Source organism: Dunckerocampus dactyliophorus, chromosome 13, assembly GCF_027744805.1.
Source record: "Dunckerocampus dactyliophorus isolate RoL2022-P2 chromosome 13, RoL_Ddac_1.1, whole genome shotgun sequence".
NCBI classification, from domain to species: domain Eukaryota; kingdom Metazoa; phylum Chordata; class Actinopteri; order Syngnathiformes; family Syngnathidae; genus Dunckerocampus; species Dunckerocampus dactyliophorus.
The window spans coordinates 3,764,437-3,783,776 of record NC_072831.1 but is presented as its reverse complement, the minus strand read 5'-3'; the positions used below and the strand labels follow the sequence as shown (position 1 = coordinate 3,783,776).

General features: G+C 39.7%; 2 gene segments (V, D, J or C); one reads left to right on the top strand and one right to left on the bottom strand.

Moving 5' to 3' along the window:
* Nucleotides 1-7,882: 7,882 nt before the first annotated feature.
* On the bottom strand, nucleotides 7,883-8,787 carry LOC129192827 (T cell receptor alpha variable 19-like). The segment is given in 2 exon segments: nucleotides 7,883-8,586; nucleotides 8,654-8,787. Coding segments are annotated over 2 exon segments (396 nt in total).
* Nucleotides 8,788-11,606: 2,819 nt separating this feature from the next.
* Nucleotides 11,607-12,406, top strand: LOC129192777 (T cell receptor alpha variable 4-like). The segment is given in 2 exon segments: nucleotides 11,607-11,743; nucleotides 11,811-12,406. Coding segments are annotated over 2 exon segments (387 nt in total).
* The last annotated feature ends 6,934 nt before the right edge of the window (nucleotides 12,407-19,340 follow it).

Genomic DNA, 19,340 nt, shown 5'->3' with positions numbered 1-19,340 from the left:
CATTTTACAAGAATTAAAGTCAAAATATTAAAAGAAAAGAGTTGTTATCTAATGAGAAAAAAAGTAATTTTACAAGAATAACAATATGAAAATGTATAGAGTTGAACTATTAAAGAAAAAATGTTATGTTAAAAAAAGTCGTAATATTATCAGAAACAAACAAAACAAAATGAAGTTGTTGTTCATGGAAAATAAGGTTGAGCAAAAAGTGATAATATTGTGGGACCAAAGTCAAAGTATGAGAATAAAGTCATAATTGTCACGATCTGTCAGGCACGAGTCGAGGTTGCCGAGTGCTTGACCCCCAGTATGCAGAGATGAGGCGGTGGCGTGAAAAATAACGAGTCTTTAATAGTACAAGTACTCAAATACACAGGAACACAGGAAAAACACAGGAACAAAAGACAGAGTGGAAAGCTTTGTGGAAAAATCACAGGTGTATCCAAGGCAGTAACACAGGTAAGTTGACCCATCTAGGTGATAGCACCGGTAATGTGACGAGGTACAGCAGTAACAAGGGTTTGGTTTTTGGTTTGGTTTGGTTTAGTTTATTTGAACATGAAGGTTACAATGAAATACATCTCGTGAATCATTTTTTGACAGTTCCACATGTCCAAAAGGAGTAGGAAGAAGCAAAGCTTATTTAATCCTACCCCCCATCCATTCTACATCTAGTACAGTACATGTAGTTCACTTCCTGGATTCCATGTCATGTTTTCAGTGATAGTCAGGATAACACATAATAGATAACGGTGAGATAACCATCCCCCCAAAAAAAGAGAGAACATTCATAATAATGATAATATGATGACAATACTAAATAAATAAATAAATAAATAAGAACAAAGCTTTTTTTTTTTTTTTTTTTAACACAACAAAGAAAATTATTTTAAAAAAAAATAAATAAATAAATAGAAATAAATAAATAACAAATAAAATTTAATTAAATAAATAAAAAATAAAATAAAATAAAATAGAAAATAAAAAAATAAAAAAATAAAATAAAATAACAAACCTGACAGAACAATCAGGACTCTTCTGCCTTGTATTTGGCAAACATCAACTGCTTGTATTGTTTTTTGAATTTGCTCATCTCTGTACATTGTTTGAGTTCTTTACTCAATCCGTTCCATAATTTAATTCCACACACGGAAATATTATTCTAGCGGTTTGAAAGTGTACTAAATCTGCGAATTTTAATATCTGTGATTTTAAAAATAAAGGGTTTGTATGTTCTCTATACTTGGCATTATGAATTATCCTCACAGATCTTTTTTGCAGTACAGTGAGTGAGTGAAGATTACTTTTGTAGTTATTTCCCCATATCTCCACACAATACGTTAGATATGGTAATACTAAGGAACAGTACAGAGTGTGGAGTGATTTTTGATCAAGAAGATATTTTGCTTTATTCAATATAGAGATATTTCTCGCCACCTTTTGCTGTATATATTTAATATGAGATTTCCAACTCATTTTTTCATCTATTATAACCCCAAGGAATTTATATTCTTCCACTTTTTCAATATCCGTTCCATTAATTTGTATTTGGTCGTACGTGTCCTTTCTACTATTACCAAATAGCATTATTTTAGTTTTACTTAAATTCAGAGATAATCTATTCTTGTCAAACCATGACTTTAATATGACCATTTCATCCTTGACCTTTTTAATGAGTTCTTGTGTGCTTTCACCAGAACAGAAAGCGGTGGTATCATCGGCGAATAAGACCAATTTTAAGTTGTTAGTTACTTTGCAAATGTCGTTAATGTACAAGTTAAACAGTTTTGGTCCCAGTATGGACCCCTGTGGTACTCCACACGTATTGTGTAGACTCCCAGATGTATATTCTCCTAGCTTTACAAATTGTTTCCTCTTTGCTAGGTAGCTTTTAACCCAATTTAAGACTAAACCTCTAATTCCGTACCTTTCTAATTTTGAAATTAAAATAGTGTGATTAATTGTATCGAAGGCTTTTGTCAGATCCATGAATACTGCAGCTGCGCATCTTCTGTTGTCTATGGCAGTAGTGATTTCCTCCGTGATTTCCATCAGTGCCATAGAAGTTGAAATGTTGGCTCTGTAACCATATTGACTACTTGCCAATAATTCATTCTTATTAATAAATTTGTCCAACCTATTATTAAATAGCTTCTCCACAATTTTCGAGAATTGTGGTAACAAGGAAACTGGTCGATAATTTGTAAATTGGTGTTTGTCTCCTTTTTTGAAAATTGGAACCACCTTGGCTGTTTTCATTTTGCTTGGAAATATTCCAGTCTGAAATGATAAGTTACTAATATATGTTAACGGGTCTGCGATCTCATTGATGACCCTTTTAATTGTTTCCATTTCGATTCCATGACAATCAGTTGATGTTTTTGCCTTAAAATGGTTAACAATGTCAGTGATCTCCTTTTTGGTTACAGCAGTGAGAAACATAGAATTAAGATTCCTATCGATAATATCAATCCCTTCATCAATTGTGTCTTGTTTTGGAATTTCCTCTTCCAGTTTTTGTCCAATATTTACAAAATATTCATTTAACATTTCAGCTACCAGCAACAACATTTCAGGGTAACAGCAACAATGAGCCAGCGCCGTAAGTCTGACGACGCAGGCCTTTGAACTGCCACTGATTGGCGACAGCTGCGCGGGCACCAGGTGTGAAGCGGCTGCCTCTCCCACCAAGCAGGAAGCACCGCTCGCCAAAATAAGAGAAACCTGACAATAATATTACAAAAAGAACATTTACAAAGATTATTTAAGAGGAAAGTTGAAATATTTGGAAAATGTAAAAAACAGCAAAAATGTGGAAAAAAGGGAGCAAAGATAGAAGTTCATACTAACAATACACTTTTTCACCTACAATTTCAAAGTCATTATTTTCGCTGGAGACCATTTGGGTTTGACATCAAAAGATGAATAAGAGACCAAAGGGCAAAATTTCACTTTTATTTTCAGGTATCTGCATCTGGATCGCATGCACAATTTAGACCAGGGGTCACTAACACAGTGCCCGCGGGCACCAGGTAGCCCCCCACGACCACATGAGGCGCCCGCAGGCCTGCTTTTAATGCAGGTTTTCAGTTAATAATGTGAGAACACTAGAAAGAAAAGCATTCTGAAACATAAAATGTGAGTTGTGGACACCAGCATTTTGTGAATGTTTTGGTAAAACAAGCATATTTGATCTGTTTGGGTTGAAATAAGGTATGAAAATCATTTCTACAAAAATGAATAGCTCGTGGCCATTTTCATTTTATAAAAGTATCTCTCGCAAGAAAAAACGTTGGTGACCCCCCAGGTGTGACTTATTACATTACTTCTTCAATCAGTTAATAGCACTGAATGTCTACACTCCGTTTCATATTGGGTAGGATAGGTTTTGCCTGTGTAGACTGCATTTAGAGGTGAAAACACAAAAACCAAAACCATTCCTCAAACATTGGTCTTAGCCACTCCAACCATTTGGAATGTCCTGAAAAAGAAAGAAACCACTGGTGCACTAAGAAACAGATCGAGAACAGGTAGACAAAGGAAAACATCAGCAGGTGATGACAGAAACATTGTGAGAGCTGTTAGGAAAGGGCCTAAAACAATTGTTGGTGACATCAGCAACAACCTGAAGAGAGCAAGATTGAAGGTATCACTATCTACTCTTCATACAAGACTTCATAACTCCCTGAAGAACAAAGAGACAAACCATCCATTAGCAAGAAAACTAGGAAGGCCAGGCTGGAATTTTCTAAAAAGTACAGAGATGATCGAGTCTCAAAATTCATCAGACCATAAAACTTTTGTCTCACAATTGCTGAGGCTCATGTCTGTACTTTTTGCCAAATTCAGTAGATGAAACAGCAGATAGTGATATGAATCAATTGCGATTGTGTGGGTGCCTGGAAGGGTTCTGGTGGTGTGGGTTAGTTTTGTAAAATCACTCAAACTAGCTGGAACAATGTGAGAAGAAGTGACATTGTTATTGTTGTTTTGTCTGGAGGAGCTTGCCAGTTTGGACTATTAGCGAAGAAAGTTTAGTGGGTTAGCGAGATGTGTTGAGTGGAAAGTTGGACTTGCCTGTTCCGACTAGGTTATGTCCAGACTATGAAAGCACCGCTGTTTCACTACGTAACTCGTAAGATAGCATCACCATTTACTGAGAACCTGGTGGACGTGGGAACAAGAATAATTAAGGCAGCACAACAACGGGAGTGGTTATAGCCAGGGAATAGCATTCCCTGATTAAATTCTCTATAAGAGATATGGATTATAGAATACTCTAAATTTGCTCAGTTTTTGAGCCGAGCACCAGGAATAAAATGCAATTTTATGCATAATTACTTGCTCATCTTGTGTACAATATACCGGCAGGGATCGCTTTATTTAGAATTGTAGAAAGGTAGTAAAAAAGTAGAAATAGTAGAAAAGTAGAATAATATGACGTCAAATGAACCCTTTTATGTCAACGCGCACTGAGCACAAAGCCGAGAACTGGACTTAACAAGGTAAGTTGATAACCACCATCGCGGTAGCGCTTGTTTGGGGAACTTAGGCATCTTGAACCCAAAGCCGGTTTGGTTGAGCCACGATCACAGAATACCCTCTTAGTATCAGTTGTAGCACCATTGAGTGCATTTTCTTGTACAATATCCACTATTTCATACCCCGCATTCACTTGATGTGATTTATGCTTTGTTGGAAGGTCAACTGCAGCAACAGGTTTTATCTTGTGGTTGGAGAAGGAAGAGGCATATTCTTCTGAAAATGTCTTAATTCCCTTTGATGCTCAAGTTGCTGAAAACTGTCTACAGTAAAGTCGGTGTGTTGCACCTGGCACCTGTGTCTATTCTGAACACAGCTTCTTGTGACGTTACATCCACAGCAACCATCTATTTATCACCTGGATCGCCCTCAATCTGTGTCTTGATTTCTGTTCAGTACTTCCTCCTTTTCATATTGCTGTGGCATTTATCACAGGCTGTACTATACTTACTTTTAAAGATATTCTTCTTCTTTAATAGTTATGAAATAGTGCATGCAGGATTTCAATTGTCCTTATAAGTTTGTTAATGATTACTCTGTCTTGTTTTTTCGTCTTAAATAAATATATAATATAGACTACCCCACCAACAGACCACAGTATGTGAGGCTCCGTCACTGTGTGTCTGACATGGTACTCTGCAGCACAGGTGCCCCTCAGGGTACGGTGCTCTCCCCTTTCCTCTTCACCCTCTACACCTCAGACTTCACACACAACTCCATACAGTGTCACATCCAGAAGTTCTCCGATGACACAGCCATTGTGGGGTGTGTTTCAGAGGGGAATGATCTGGAATACAGGACGGTCATCAGGGACTTGGTCAGCTGGAGTGAGCTTAACCAGCTGCAACTCAACACCAGCAAGACAAAGGAGATGATCATTAACTTCCAGAGGAAAACATCTCACTCCACACCGGTGAACATCCAGGGAGTGGACATAGAGTTGGTAGACAGCTACAAATTCCTGGGTGTTCACCTTAACAACAAACTGGACTGGTCCGTCAACACCCACGCCCTCTACAAGAAGGGCCAGAGTCGCCTCCACCTGCTGAGGAGACTGAGGTCCTTCGGTGTGTGCAGGACTCTTTTACGGACCTTTTATGACTGGTGGCCTCAGCCATCTTCTATGTGTGGGCTGCTGGAGAGGGGGCAGCACGGACAGGGACAGGAGCAGGATCAATAGGCTGATCAGGAGAGCGAGCTCTGTCCTTGACGGGGGAGAGAAGGATGTTGGCTAAGCTGACATCCATCATGGACAACACCTCTCACCCGCTACATGACACTGTTATTTCCCTGGGCAGCTCCTTCAGCAGCAGACTGTTACACCCACGGTGTAAGAAGGAGAGGTTCCACAGGTCCTTCAAACCGACCGCTGTCAGGCTCTACAACACCTGCACCACCTGAACCATGTTGTAGTCAATATGCATTCTTTACACTGTATTCTTTACTTGTGTATCTTGCTTGCTGCTGTAACAAGTGAATTTCCCCGCTGTGGGATAAATAAAGTACAAATACAAAAAGTCTTAGTGGCATGACATAACAGTCTATCAGCTTTGATGATGTGGTGGACATACACCCTCAAACACACTGGAGGCACTCACGGGATGTGAAAAGTATGCATTTGTCGTAATTTTATGATAATAAACCTGTAATATTATGAGAAAAAAATAATGTAATTTTAGTAGTTGAAATATTAAGGAAAAAATAGCAATTTTTTTTTAAAGTCATAGTACTATTAGAAACAAAACAAAATAAAGTTGTAATTTTTGAAAAATTAAGTTAGAGAAAAAGTTGGAATACGACAGGAATTAAGTACAAATATTACAAGAAGAAAATTTACAAAGATTATTTATGAAGAAAGATTACAAATGTTTTAAAAAAATAGCAAAAATAAGGAAAAAGAGCAAAGACTGAAAAATACTAACAATTAAACATATACTACTTCTACTACTAATACTACTACTAATAATAATCCTTTCATTTTTCAGTATGTGGCCTTCGCTGGAAAATGTTTGGACACCTCCGGTATATATGTTTTTATTACCAATTACTTTTTGCCCCGTTGTCCTTCAAATTGTCTTGAATCCATGTACTCCTGGAGTGTTCTAAAAAGAAAAGCAATGTAAACACAAGCTCACATTAACAGTTATGTAAACATTCTTTTCAGGTAAGAGGCAACATTTGCCAATAAATGATGTCTACAAACAAAAAATAACTACATAACTCTGGTCCATTTACGTATGTCAAAATGTACATAATAATTCATAAATGATTTACTATTCCACAGTCACATATATTAATAAGATATGAGTCACATTTTCCAAGTCTAACAATGTGAAAGAAAGATTTAAGGCCGAAAAAGCTCCATGCATGGAACTGTCCAGACAGCCCCGCTATGGGTCTGTCTTTATGGGTAACATGAGCTCACAGCACGGTGGTGGATCAACATTATATTGTCACGTTAGTTGTGTTCAGAAAAGACACAGGTGTTAGGTGCAACACACTGACTATAAACAGTTATTGTTGCAAATATAATTGTTCCGAATTCTAAATAATTCCCTCCAGAAGGTCCGTCTCAAACCGAAGCGTACTCTAACCAAATCAATAAGATATAATAAGAATAAGAGATAATGTAAATCCAATTAATCCGTACCAGAAACCCAAAACTGACATAAAACACGTTTTATAAATATAGTTTTTCATGCAGAAAGCAATTGGAAATGCATATATTTATATATAAATGGTGAATGACATGGATAAATGAATGTTTAAGGTTATTTTTACCTTCATCAAAGACCTGGTTGTCGCCAAAGATACAATGTGGCAGTGAGACCAACACCTTCCTCTTGAACACGCCCTTCCTGTTTTGCCATGAGCTTTTTTTTTTTAATTCAATCCCATCTCAATAACCCAAAATGGAGCCAAAGAAAGTTGCAAGTGCCAGCATTTTGATAAAGAAGGTGAGAAACACGATTGAATTCAAGAAATAACTCCTACCAAAACATGTGTTGATCTTGCTGCCACATGGTGTCTTTGGGAGCGGTGTGTGATTTTGCAGCATTTTCCCCACTGTGTTTTCGTTTTATATCATTTCTGTGTTTGGCGTGTTTGGACGTTTCTGTGCATTTACCCTGTCGGCCACCATAAATACACGATAGTATGCTAGAAATAACCAAAAGAAAAATATTCTAAATATGGGAAAGAAAGAAATTTTGAATAAATGAGAAGTTTTGCAAGTTGCCATATGTTTGCCAGAGAAAAAGATGTAAATATTAAGAAATGTGCAAACATATTTCACTTTTAATATACTCAACTTCATTCATTACATTGTTTGATGGACATAGCGGTCGGTGGTGCAAAACGTTTTCAGATTTGCATATTTGGATGGAAAAATGACAATTTATTTGAAAAATTCAAGTCTGCTTTGGCTCTCATATTTACAACAAACAACACGTCATGTTGAAATGGAGGTAACACGTGTATTTAGTTGAGGTTACGCCTTCTCCACCTTAACGGTTTAGCCAACGGGCTAGCAAGCTTTAAGAGGCTGGTGAGAATAAAAAAAATTAAAAAAAACTAAAACGTTGGCAATGGACAGCAAAAGCTCTGAAAACCTACTTCGAACCAGCTTTTGAACACAGCGAAAAAATAAATATTTGTGAGGCCATGCCACCATGGGACCTTTGACTTGAGGGGCCTACAGGAGTTTTTGCGCGTGTGCAGCAGAGCTGTCAGTCATTGTGGGCTGCAGGGCGCAGTAGTAGATGGCAGAGTCGTTCAGCTGCACGTCTTGGATCACCAGAGGAGCTTGCTGGGTACTGACGTTGATGGTGCTACTGAACCTCTTGTCAATTCTGCTCACAGTCTTTTCCTGACCAATGCTGTAGCGCCTCAGGATAAACTCTGGAGCTGCCTGGCTGTTCTGTTTGTACCAGAAGATGTAGCTGTTAGTTCCAGCGCTTTTGTAGCTGCAGTCCAGTGTCGCTGGGTTGCCCTTCACCACGTGCACGTCCCCCCCCGGCTGCTTGACTGTCTGGTCGCCACTTCCTATCAGAAGACAACAAAGGTGGTCAGACATCATACGACGTGACACGCTCACCTCACACGACCTTACCGAGGCTCCAGGCAGCCATCAGCACACAAACCAGCGTACGCTTCATGTCTGCACTCCTGGGCTGTGTGCACGCTGACTTGGTGGCTGAGGAGGCAGGACCTAATCCCACCGAGGGAGGTGCTTCTCACACACACAGTCTGAAGGAAACCAAAGTGATGAAATGTCATGGTGTGAGAAGGTGTCGTTTGTGGAGGTGTCCCCCTAGTGGAGACTGTAGGAAGTGTTCTTGAATGGAGAAGGAGGCCACTGTGGTCTTCACAGCACAGTGGCTTACATTACTGTTCTCCAGCAGCATGTTCACTCTTCCCGGCTTTTTCCCCGCTTACCGTCAGGGTGTCATTTATCACAGTCTAACAATTTGAACGAAAGATTTAAGGCTGAAAAAACTCCATGCATAGAGCTGTCTATACAGACCGACTATCGTCCTGTCTTTCTGGGTAACAGGAGTGCACAGCATGGTGGTGGATCAACATTACCATAGCCCAGGTCTTGTATTGTTACACAAATTTAAGTTTCCAAAGGTCTCACTAAGCTTTACATATCTGGCATTAGATTTTGTAATGAGCTATACAGTGTTCTCTTGTTTATCGTGGGGTCTAGGTTTCCAAAATAGCCAGCAATAAATGAAATCCACGAAGTAGCCAACTTTTTTACAACCCCTCTGTCAGGTTTGGCATAATTCGTTGTGGATCCCAAAATGCAGAGAAACAGTTCCGTAACAAAAGATATTTATTAACAAAAATCACCTCTAAACACATAGAGAGGGGAAAAAAAGAGTTCAGACACAAAAAATATAACACAGAAGTTAAAAAACAAGACGATCTGAGCCGTGACAAAGACAAAAGAACACAAAGCCACTGTCAAATACTAAGCAGGGAATTTATTCATTTATTCCGCCCTACGACCGCTTAACTTCTGCCTTCCTTCAGCATGTCTAGAAGTCCAACTTTTTGTGCGATGGCCGGCTTCCTCTGCCTTTTGGGTGCAGAAAGTTTTGTCGACATTGTGGGTTTTCTCGGGGAGAAAAATTGCAAACATACAGTGTTCAGAGTCACACGGTTAGCTTCTTCTTCTGCTTCTATTGTTTATTGGCAGTTAAAAGCAGCTCACTCGGTTAACTAATTTGCTAGCAATGACCACAACTGAAAACGTCATGAAGGAGACTGATTGACAATGGTCTACAGCCAATCAGGACGCAGAAGACAATGGGCGGTGCAGACAGAAGAGAAAGAAGAGAGAGAGAGACACAGCAACCCTACAACACACAAATTCCCGCAATGCAATTCTGCTTAAAGAGCCAGGCTAGGCCTGTAACAGTGTTCATACGCTGTAAGAAACAAAAGAGAAAAAAAAGTTACTAAAATTGCACACAAATCAAAACAGCGAGTACGTGAAAGGTGAACTGCAATGTAGCGGAGGAGCACTGTACAGTGGAACCTTGGTCAGCGTCGTTTGTTCGTCAAACGTTATTCATTCCAGAAGGTCAGACTCTAACCGGACAGCTGCTGTTGAGGTAATATCACATAAGTTGTGTTCAGAATAGACAGAGGTGCCAGATGCAACACAGATTTGCTCTGCCAGGGAAAAGTGTGAGATACACTTCCCCTGTTATACAGAATTTATTTGACTTTGATGTTTGTGAGTGGCTTAATAATTTCTTATGTCCGACCTGTAGGTTGATCATTAAAATTTAAACGAAGGTTTAAATAAGACAGAAACGTGAGAAAATGTTATTGCCTGTCTGAGAAATGTGTATAACGTGTATGATGAGGGGTTTTCCAGCCTTAAAATAATCATTGTAAAAAAATGAAGATGCGTACTTTGCGGAGTTCACTTGTTGCGGGCTATTTAGGAACCTATCCCCCGCGACAAACGAGGGAACACTCTTGCTGCATATTCTTCTGAAAACAACTTTATTTTTTATTTTTTTATTTTACAGTACCTTGGTTAAAGTCATTAATCCCTTCCAGAAGGTCTGACTCAAACCAAAACGGGCCATAACCAAGGCAAATTTTCCCATAGAAAATAATGTAAATCCAACAAAACACATTTTGTTGACAATAATCATAGTTTTACATGCAGAAAAATTTGTTGGACAACCCCACCCCCACAAAACCATCAATTAACATCCATCCATCCATCCATTTTCTATACCGCTTAATCCTCATTAGGGTCGCGGGGGGATGCAGGAGCCTATCCCAGCTGACTTCGGGCGACAGGCGGGGTACACCCTGGACTGGTCACCAGCCAATCACAGGGCACATATAGACAAACAATCATTCACATTCACACCTATGGAAAATTTAGAGTCGCCAATTAACCTCACCTGCATGCTTTTGGGAATGTGGGAGGAAGCCGGAGTACCCGGAGAAAACCCACGCGCACCCGGGGAGAACATGCAAACTCCACACAGAAATGAAGTTGGGTATTGCGGGAGACGGAGCTCGATGGTGTCATATAAAGGAGGTGTCATGCATGGTGGTCTCAGTGTTGTTGATCATGATGCTCCTCCCTCTGTCATAAGTGATGGCACTCAGTATTCTGGCAGGTGTGAGCCAAGAATCTTGGAGAGTTTGTTGAATGCTTTGTGTTATTGTCAAGTCCTTGTCAGGGCGTGGTGACATTATCCGTGGAGCAGGTGGTGGTTTTGAAGGGAGACCTGCTGTTGCTGTCCTGCAGCTTCTCCGGCACCTGTCCTGTTCTCCTCCACAGCTGCTGGTCAGCGAGTATTACCAAGTAGAAGAAGACTTGGCAAAGTTCAGATGTGATGGAAGCATGGGGACGTTCCATGTGCATCTGAGGTGGTCTTCACTACATCCCCATGTTGTCATCTACTGTACTGTGAGGCCCACAGTGACTGTGACAGTACACGTGGCTGCATCCACCAGAGGGAGACAGTGCTCAACATGTACCTGACCACCTCTTACTGTGTGTACTTGTGTGTGCGTGTGCGTGTGTGTTTGTGAGACGCACCTCCCACAGTGGGATTAGGTCCTGCCTCCTCAGCCACCAAGTCAGCGTGCACACAGCCCAGGAGTGCAGACATGAAGCGTACGCTGGTGTGTGTGCTGATGGCTGCCTGGAGCCTCGGTAAGGTCGTGTCAGGTGAGCGTGTCAAGTCACATGATGTCTGACCACCTTTGTTGTCCTCTGACAGGAAGTGGCACCCAGACAGTCAACCAGCCGGTGGGGGACATGCATGCGCTGAAGGGCGAAGCCGTGATGCTGGACTGCAACCACGAAGGCAACGACTACATCTTCTGGTTCAAACAGAACAGCCAGGCAGCACCAGAGTTCATCTTGAGACGCTTCAAGAGCGGTCAAGAAAAGACAGTGAGCAGCTTTGACCAGAGGTTAAGCTGCAGCATCAATGCTAGCACCCACCAAGCTCCTCTGGAAATCCAAGACGTGCAGCTGAACGACTCTGCCATCTACTACTGCGCCCTGCAGCCCACAATGACTGACAGCTCTGCTGCACACGCGCAAAAACTCCTGTAGGCCCCTCAAGTCAAAGGTCACAGGTGGCCTGAGTGCTGAACCGTTAATATCATGAAGTAAATACACATGTTACCTCCACTTCAACGTGATGTGTTTTTTGTTGTAAATATGAGAGCCAAAGCAGACTTTACTTTTTAAAATAAATTGTCATTTTTACCATCCAAGTATGTAAATCTCTGGAAATGTTTTGCACCGCTGACCACAATGTCCATCAAAAAATGTAGTGAATGATGTGAAGTATTATTAAAAGTGAAATTTGTTGGCACATTTCTTAATATTTACATGTTTTACTGTGGCAGGCGTTTCCCACCGCATACACACTAGAAATGATTTGGTTTGGTTTAGTTTATTTGAACATGAAGGTTACAATGGAATACATCTCGTGAATCATTTTTTGACAGTTCCACATGTCCAAAAGGAGTAGGAAGAAGCAAAGCTTATTTAATCCTACCCCCCATCCATTCTACATCTAGTACAGTACATGTAGTTCACTTCCTGGATTCCATGTCATGTTTTCAGTGATAGTCAGGATAACACATAATAGATAACGGTGAGATAACCCTCCCCCCAAAAAAAGAGAGAACATTCATAATAATGATAATATGATGACAATACTAAATAAATAAATAAATAAATAAGAACAAAGCTTTTTTTTTTTTTTTTTTTTTAAACACAACAAAGAAAATTATAAAAAATAAATAAATAAATAAATAAATAGAAATAAATAAATAAAAAATGAAATTTAATTAAATAAATAAAAAATAAAATAAAATAAAATAAAATAGAAAATAAAAAATAAATAAATAAAATAAAATAACAAACCTGACAGAACAATCAGGACTCTTCTGCCTTGTATTTAGCAAACATCAACTGCTTGTATTGTTTTTTGAATTTGCTCATCTCTGTACATTGTTTGAGTTCTTTACTCAATCCGTTCCATAATTTAATTCCACACACGGAAATGCTGTGGGTTTTCAGCGTTGTTCTCGCATATAAATGTTTTAGGTTTAATTTTCCTCTAAGATCATATTTCTCCTCTCTGATTGAGAAATACTTGATTAGATTTTTGGGTAACGAGTTATTATTAACTTTATACATTATTCTAGCGGTTTGAAAGTGTACTAAATCTGCGAATTTTAATATCTGTGATTTTAAAAATAAAGGGTTTGTATGTTCTCTATACTTGGCATTATGAATTATCCTCACAGATCTTTTTTGCAGTACAGTGAGTGAGTGAAGATTGCTTTTGTAATTATTTCCCCATATCTCCACACAATACGTTAGATATGGTAATACTAAGGAACAGTACAGAGTGTGGAGTGATTTTTGATCAAGAAGATATTTTGCTTTATTCAATATAGAGATATTTCTCGCCACCTTTTGTTGTATATATTTAATATGAGATTTCCAACTCATTTTTTCATCTATTATAACCCCAAGGAATTTATATTCTTCCACTTTTTCAATATCCGTTCCATTAATTTGTATTTGGTCGTACGTGTCCTTTCTACTATTACCAAATAACATTATTTTAGTACACAAACTGATCACAAACTTATGGCAACTAGCAAAACCTCTCATTTATTCTACATTTCTTTCTTTCATCAGTAATCAAAGAAATTTTGAATATGTTTATTGTGGTTATTTTTCCCACACTTTCATGTCTATACAATAGTCGACAGAGGCAAGCACACAGAAATGATCTAAAACCAGAAACACACAAACGACATAAAACACATGCAACGGGAAACTACCGCTAATGCCAAATCACACACAAAGAAAGAGAAATGCTGCAAGATCATGGAACAAAACTGAAGTTAGCCTGGCCATCAGGAATAATATCCGTCTGTAAAGACATGAGTATTTCAGTACAGTACTACCTCGCACAACGTAAGCCTCCTTTTACGTAAATTCCACTGAACGTAAAGAATTTATATCAAGTTTTTGTATCGTATTACGTAAGGAATTCCATATAACATAAAGCGTCAAGTCGGTGCAAGCGACAGAGAGACTAACAGTACACCTGGCGACGCCTTCTGACGCTTCACACTTTTATTGGCTGATTATCAGGGCACCTCCTATGCTCTCATCTCAATGGCTGATTATTGCGGCACCGCCTACGCTCTTATCTCATTGGCTGACTTATCCAGCGCATCCTTTTGTCTGTGAGCTCCCTTCCTCATCATAGTCGCCCTTAAACTAGTTTGCACGCATTGAAATCTCTTCTTAATTTCTTTACTTTTCTTTGTGTTAAAATGACCGTAGTCATGGGCCCTAAACCAAGTGTAAGGGATAAGAAAAAAGGGAAAAGTTGTCGATCGAAAAGAAGCAGGAAGTTATCCACAAATTCTGACGCTTCATGCTCTCATTGGCTGATTATCGGAACACCGCCTACGCTCTCATCTCATTGGCTGATGATCGGGGCACCACCTACGCTCTCATCTCATTGGCTGACGTAACCAGCGCTTCAGTGTTTGTGTGTGATAGACAGGCTGCTCCCTTCAAGCTCCCTTTGTCTTGTAGTCGCCCTTAAACTAACTTAAACAATTAATAAGTTAAGCAGCAGACTGTTACACCCACGGTGTAAGAAGAAGAGGTTCTGCAGGTCTTTCATACCGACCGCTGTCAGGCTTTACAACACCTGCACCACCTGAACCATGTCGTAGTCACTATGTCACTATGTATTCTTTACTTGCGTATCTTGCTTGCTGCTGTAACAAGTGAATTTCCCTGCTATGGGATTAATAAAGTACAATACAATACAATACAAATAAAAATTTTGCACACAGCATTATCGTGTAGTGCGTGTGCGTTTGTCTGTGAGACCAGCTGACTCTTTCACTCTTTGAGTCGTTTTTAGACTCCCCTGCCGCTCCTCCTCCTCCTGCCTCCACTTGCATGGTCCTGATCAAGACATCTTGTGAACGGTAAGATTGTTTTTGTTTTTCAGTTTTATTCATTTACAGTTATCTTATTTATTACCTTATTTTATATTAGATTGTTACTCTACTGTGTTTATGCTGTTTTCTTATATTTTCCCACCATATTTGGTGGACTTTGAATATTTTCAAGGCTCAAAGGTGTGAGTTTTGGAAGATCTTGGAACGGATTAGGCTATTTACATGTATTTCTGTATAACATAAAATCCCTATAACATGAAGGTTCTCGGAATGGATGGACGGAGTTTCACATCTTGCCCAAGAGAACAAAACCATGAAGGAGACGATCCTAGACCTCCAGGCCCAGAGCATGCGGGACAATCTTGTCTTCGCTGGAATTCCCGAAAAATCCGAGGAAGACCCTGAAGAATCGGTGAGGGCCTTCATGGCGAGACAGCTTAAACTCCCAGCGGACGCCATCCAAAACATCACTTTTCACCGCGTCCGTCGCCTGGGAGCCAAGAAGCCAGAGAACCGTAGTCCGAGACCCATCGTGGTGAAATTCGAACATTTTAAGCAGAAGGAGCTGAAGGGGACGGACTTCGGCGTCAACGATCAATTTCCCAGAGAAATCCTCGACAGGCGCCGACGCCTGTTCCCTGTTCGGGGGAAGTTCATTGACGAGGGGTGCCGAGCTGTCATCCCGGTGGATAAACTCTTCATCAATGGACAACTTTACCGCGACCGGAAAAGTCACACCATGGCTGTATTGATATGGCAACTAATCAACTATTTCAACCAGGTAAGTTTTTTTTTTATCTTGCAGCGCGCACACTTGTAGCATTTGCAATGTTACTGTCTGCTCCCACTTTACCCCCCCTTTTTTTCTCTATCCCACTGTATGTATGCACAGACTTTCTTTCCTTTTTTTACTTCTCTTTTTTCTTCCTCTCCCCATCCTCCCTCTGTGTCATGCTTTCCCCCTTTCTCCCCTTCTCATAATGTCACATATCCTCTTGTCTGCCAGCTGCCTTCTTCATCAGCATCTCTTCACAGTGACATCATACACCCTCAAAGTCCAAACCCAACCCAACCCAATTCGCACAATTCACACAAATACACACACATGCACGCACTTTCTTACACATACACATCATATTCTACTATTGATATTGATATCACCCCCACTCACAAGCACGCTCATCTCACATATGCATAAACCCACATCACATCCTCACTTTAGTTGGCTTAGTTCATTCAGAATTACTATGTTACACTTTGCCTATGTACAAATTAAGCATACATTTAAAAGTACTGTATATACTCCCATTCATTTTACTTCCAGGTACACATACTTTGCATTTGATCTTGTTTACACACACATTACTAAAGCTAGTCTAGGATGAACTCACTACAGTTTGTCACTTGGAATGTCAGGGTCGATAGAAAAAAGACAAAAAAATTTTAATCATTTGAAGAACACCCAAGCAGACATTGTCTTATTCCAAGAGACTCACATGTCCAAGTCAGCTGTCCATACACTTCACTCACCACAGTTCCCACACACATATTTAGAAAGTTACAACTCTAAACAGAGAGGGGTAGCTATTTTAATTAACAGGAGGCTGAATTTTACACTCCACAACACTATTACAGACACAGAAGGGAGATATATAATTATGAACATATCTGTTGATAATGTACATTTCTTCATTGCCAACATGAAGAAATGTACATGGAGGGGTCGTCAACATTCGGACGAATGTTGACGACCCCTCCTTCTTTCACACCTTCTTTTCTTCTCTCTCTGCACATTTGGATTCAAGTATGATCTTGGGAGGGGACCTCAACTTAGTATTTAACCCAGAAGTGGACAGGTCTGGCCCAGCTGGGAGACATCGTGAGTCTCAATCAACATCGATATTGAAGAAATACATGAATGATTTTGGTCTTTGTGATGCTTGGCGCTCTTATCACCCTACTCACAGGGAATATACTTATTTCTCACCAGTGCACCACACCTACTCTCGTATTGACTACTTTTTGACAAGCAACTCAATCATATCAGACATTTCAAACATTCACATACACCCTATCACCATTAGTGACCACGCCCCAGTCTCTCTTTTTCTCACTAACCAAACTACGAGCGCTCCTACTAGATGCTGGAGATTAAATACATCATTACTAAAAGACTCAGACTTCCTAAAATACTTTGAAAGAGAGTGGACAATGTTTTTAGACTTCAATGACCAAACCGGTGTCTCGGCTGGTATTCTGTGGGAGACAGCAAAAGCAGTAATGCGCGGAAAAACCATTTCATATTCATCATATAAGAAAAAGAAAGAGAGATTACTAGAATCAGAGTTGAAGAAAAAAATCCAACTCCTCGAAGCAGCTCATGCTGACTCACAAGATGAGCATATTCTAATTAACCTAAGGAAACTGAAACTAGACTTAAAAGAAATTACTGACAAGAAAATTCAGTTCCAAATGCAGAGACTACGTTTGGAAAAGCATGGCAATAAACACGGAAAATACTTAGCTAACCAGCTAAAAGTCAATAAAGAAAAAAGCTCTATCTCCTCCATTAGAAACTCAGGAGGTCACATCACTCACCTCCCGGAGGAAATTAATTCCGTCTTTAGGAGCTTTTATAAAAATCTATATACACCTCAGATTAAACTGTTTCTCCCAGATATCGAAACATTTCTCAACACCATAGAATTACCAAAATTAAATGACGAACAGGTGACCAACTTAGATGTACCCATTTCATTAATAGAACTCCATAACGCTCTACACTGGTTGCCGAATAACAAAGCAGGACCTGACGGTTTCCCTGCCGAGTTTTATAAAACATTCTGGTCATTACTATCTCCAATATTTCTTAGAATGGTTTTGGAAATTAAAGACAGTTCATGCTTGCCTCCAAACATGAACTCAGCTACAATCAGTCTCCCACTGAAACCGGATAAGGACCCAACACTACCTTCCAGTTATCGTCCAATTTCACTGATTAATGCAGATCTTAAAATAATATGCAAAGCGTTAGCTATAAGGCTGGAAAAAGTTACGCCTCATGTATTACACCCTGATCAATCAGGATTTATCAAGGGGAGAAACTCAACTAGCAACATACGCCGTCTAATCAATCTGATTGATTACTCTATCATCCATAATTTAGAAACCACAATTGTCTCATTCGATGGTGAAAAAGCATTTGACAGAGTAAACTGGAAATTTCTCTTTGCAACGCTACAAAAAATTGGCTTTGGAGATTCATTTAGAACATGGATTAAAATACTATATAACACCCCGAAGGCCTCTGTTCGGACCAACAATCACATCTCTCCAGAATTTACTTTACAAAGAGGTACCAGGCAAGGGTGTCCACTCTCTCCCTCACTATTTGCTATCTTTATCGAACCTCTTGCAGCTGCAATTCGACAACATATAAATATTAAAGGGATCCACACCACAATTGTTCATCCTAAGATAAGCCTTTATGCTGATGATGTATTACTCTTCCTAGATAATTCACATTCTTCACTTCACGAATCTATCTCACTCATTAACAATTATAGCACCTTCTCAGATTACTCCATTAACTGGTCTAAATCCACAGTACTGTCCATTAACTTTGGTTTCCAGATCATTTCCAGGGTCGTCAAACGGCAGATGCTTACGTGCAGATGTTGCAGCAGGCATCCCTCATGAGTGAGGGCCCTCGTCTGTGTGGTAACAGCTGGGTTTTTCAACAGGACAACACTGCAGTTCACAATGCTGGCTTGACCAAGGACTTCTTCAGGGAGAATAACATCACTCTTTTGGACCATCCTGCATGTTCCCCGCATTTAAATTCCAAAGAGAACATTTGGGGGTGGATGGCAAGGGAAGTTTATAAAAATGGCCATCAGTTCCAGACAGTTGATGCCCCTTGGTGAAGCCATCTTCACCACTTGGAGCAATGTTCCCACTAGCCTCCTGGAAACACTCGTATCAAGCATACCCAAACCAATTTTGGAAGTGATTAACAAGCTACTCATTACTGAGTCCTACTTAGAACATTTTTTGTTCTGGTTTGGAGAGTTTTTTGTTATTTTTTTGAGCGATGGTCCTCAACTTTTGATCAGCTGATAAACAGCCTATTTCAGTTTAATTGTTGTTAATAAATTACTTTTTCAAAGTGCTTTTTCTTCTCGCTCCCCTTCTTGTTTTTGCATATTGTGGCTCTACTTAAAACCTCACTAAGATCCAAATTTGCACAATGCAAATTCTAGCAATTTTTCAACTGGTCTTAAGATTTT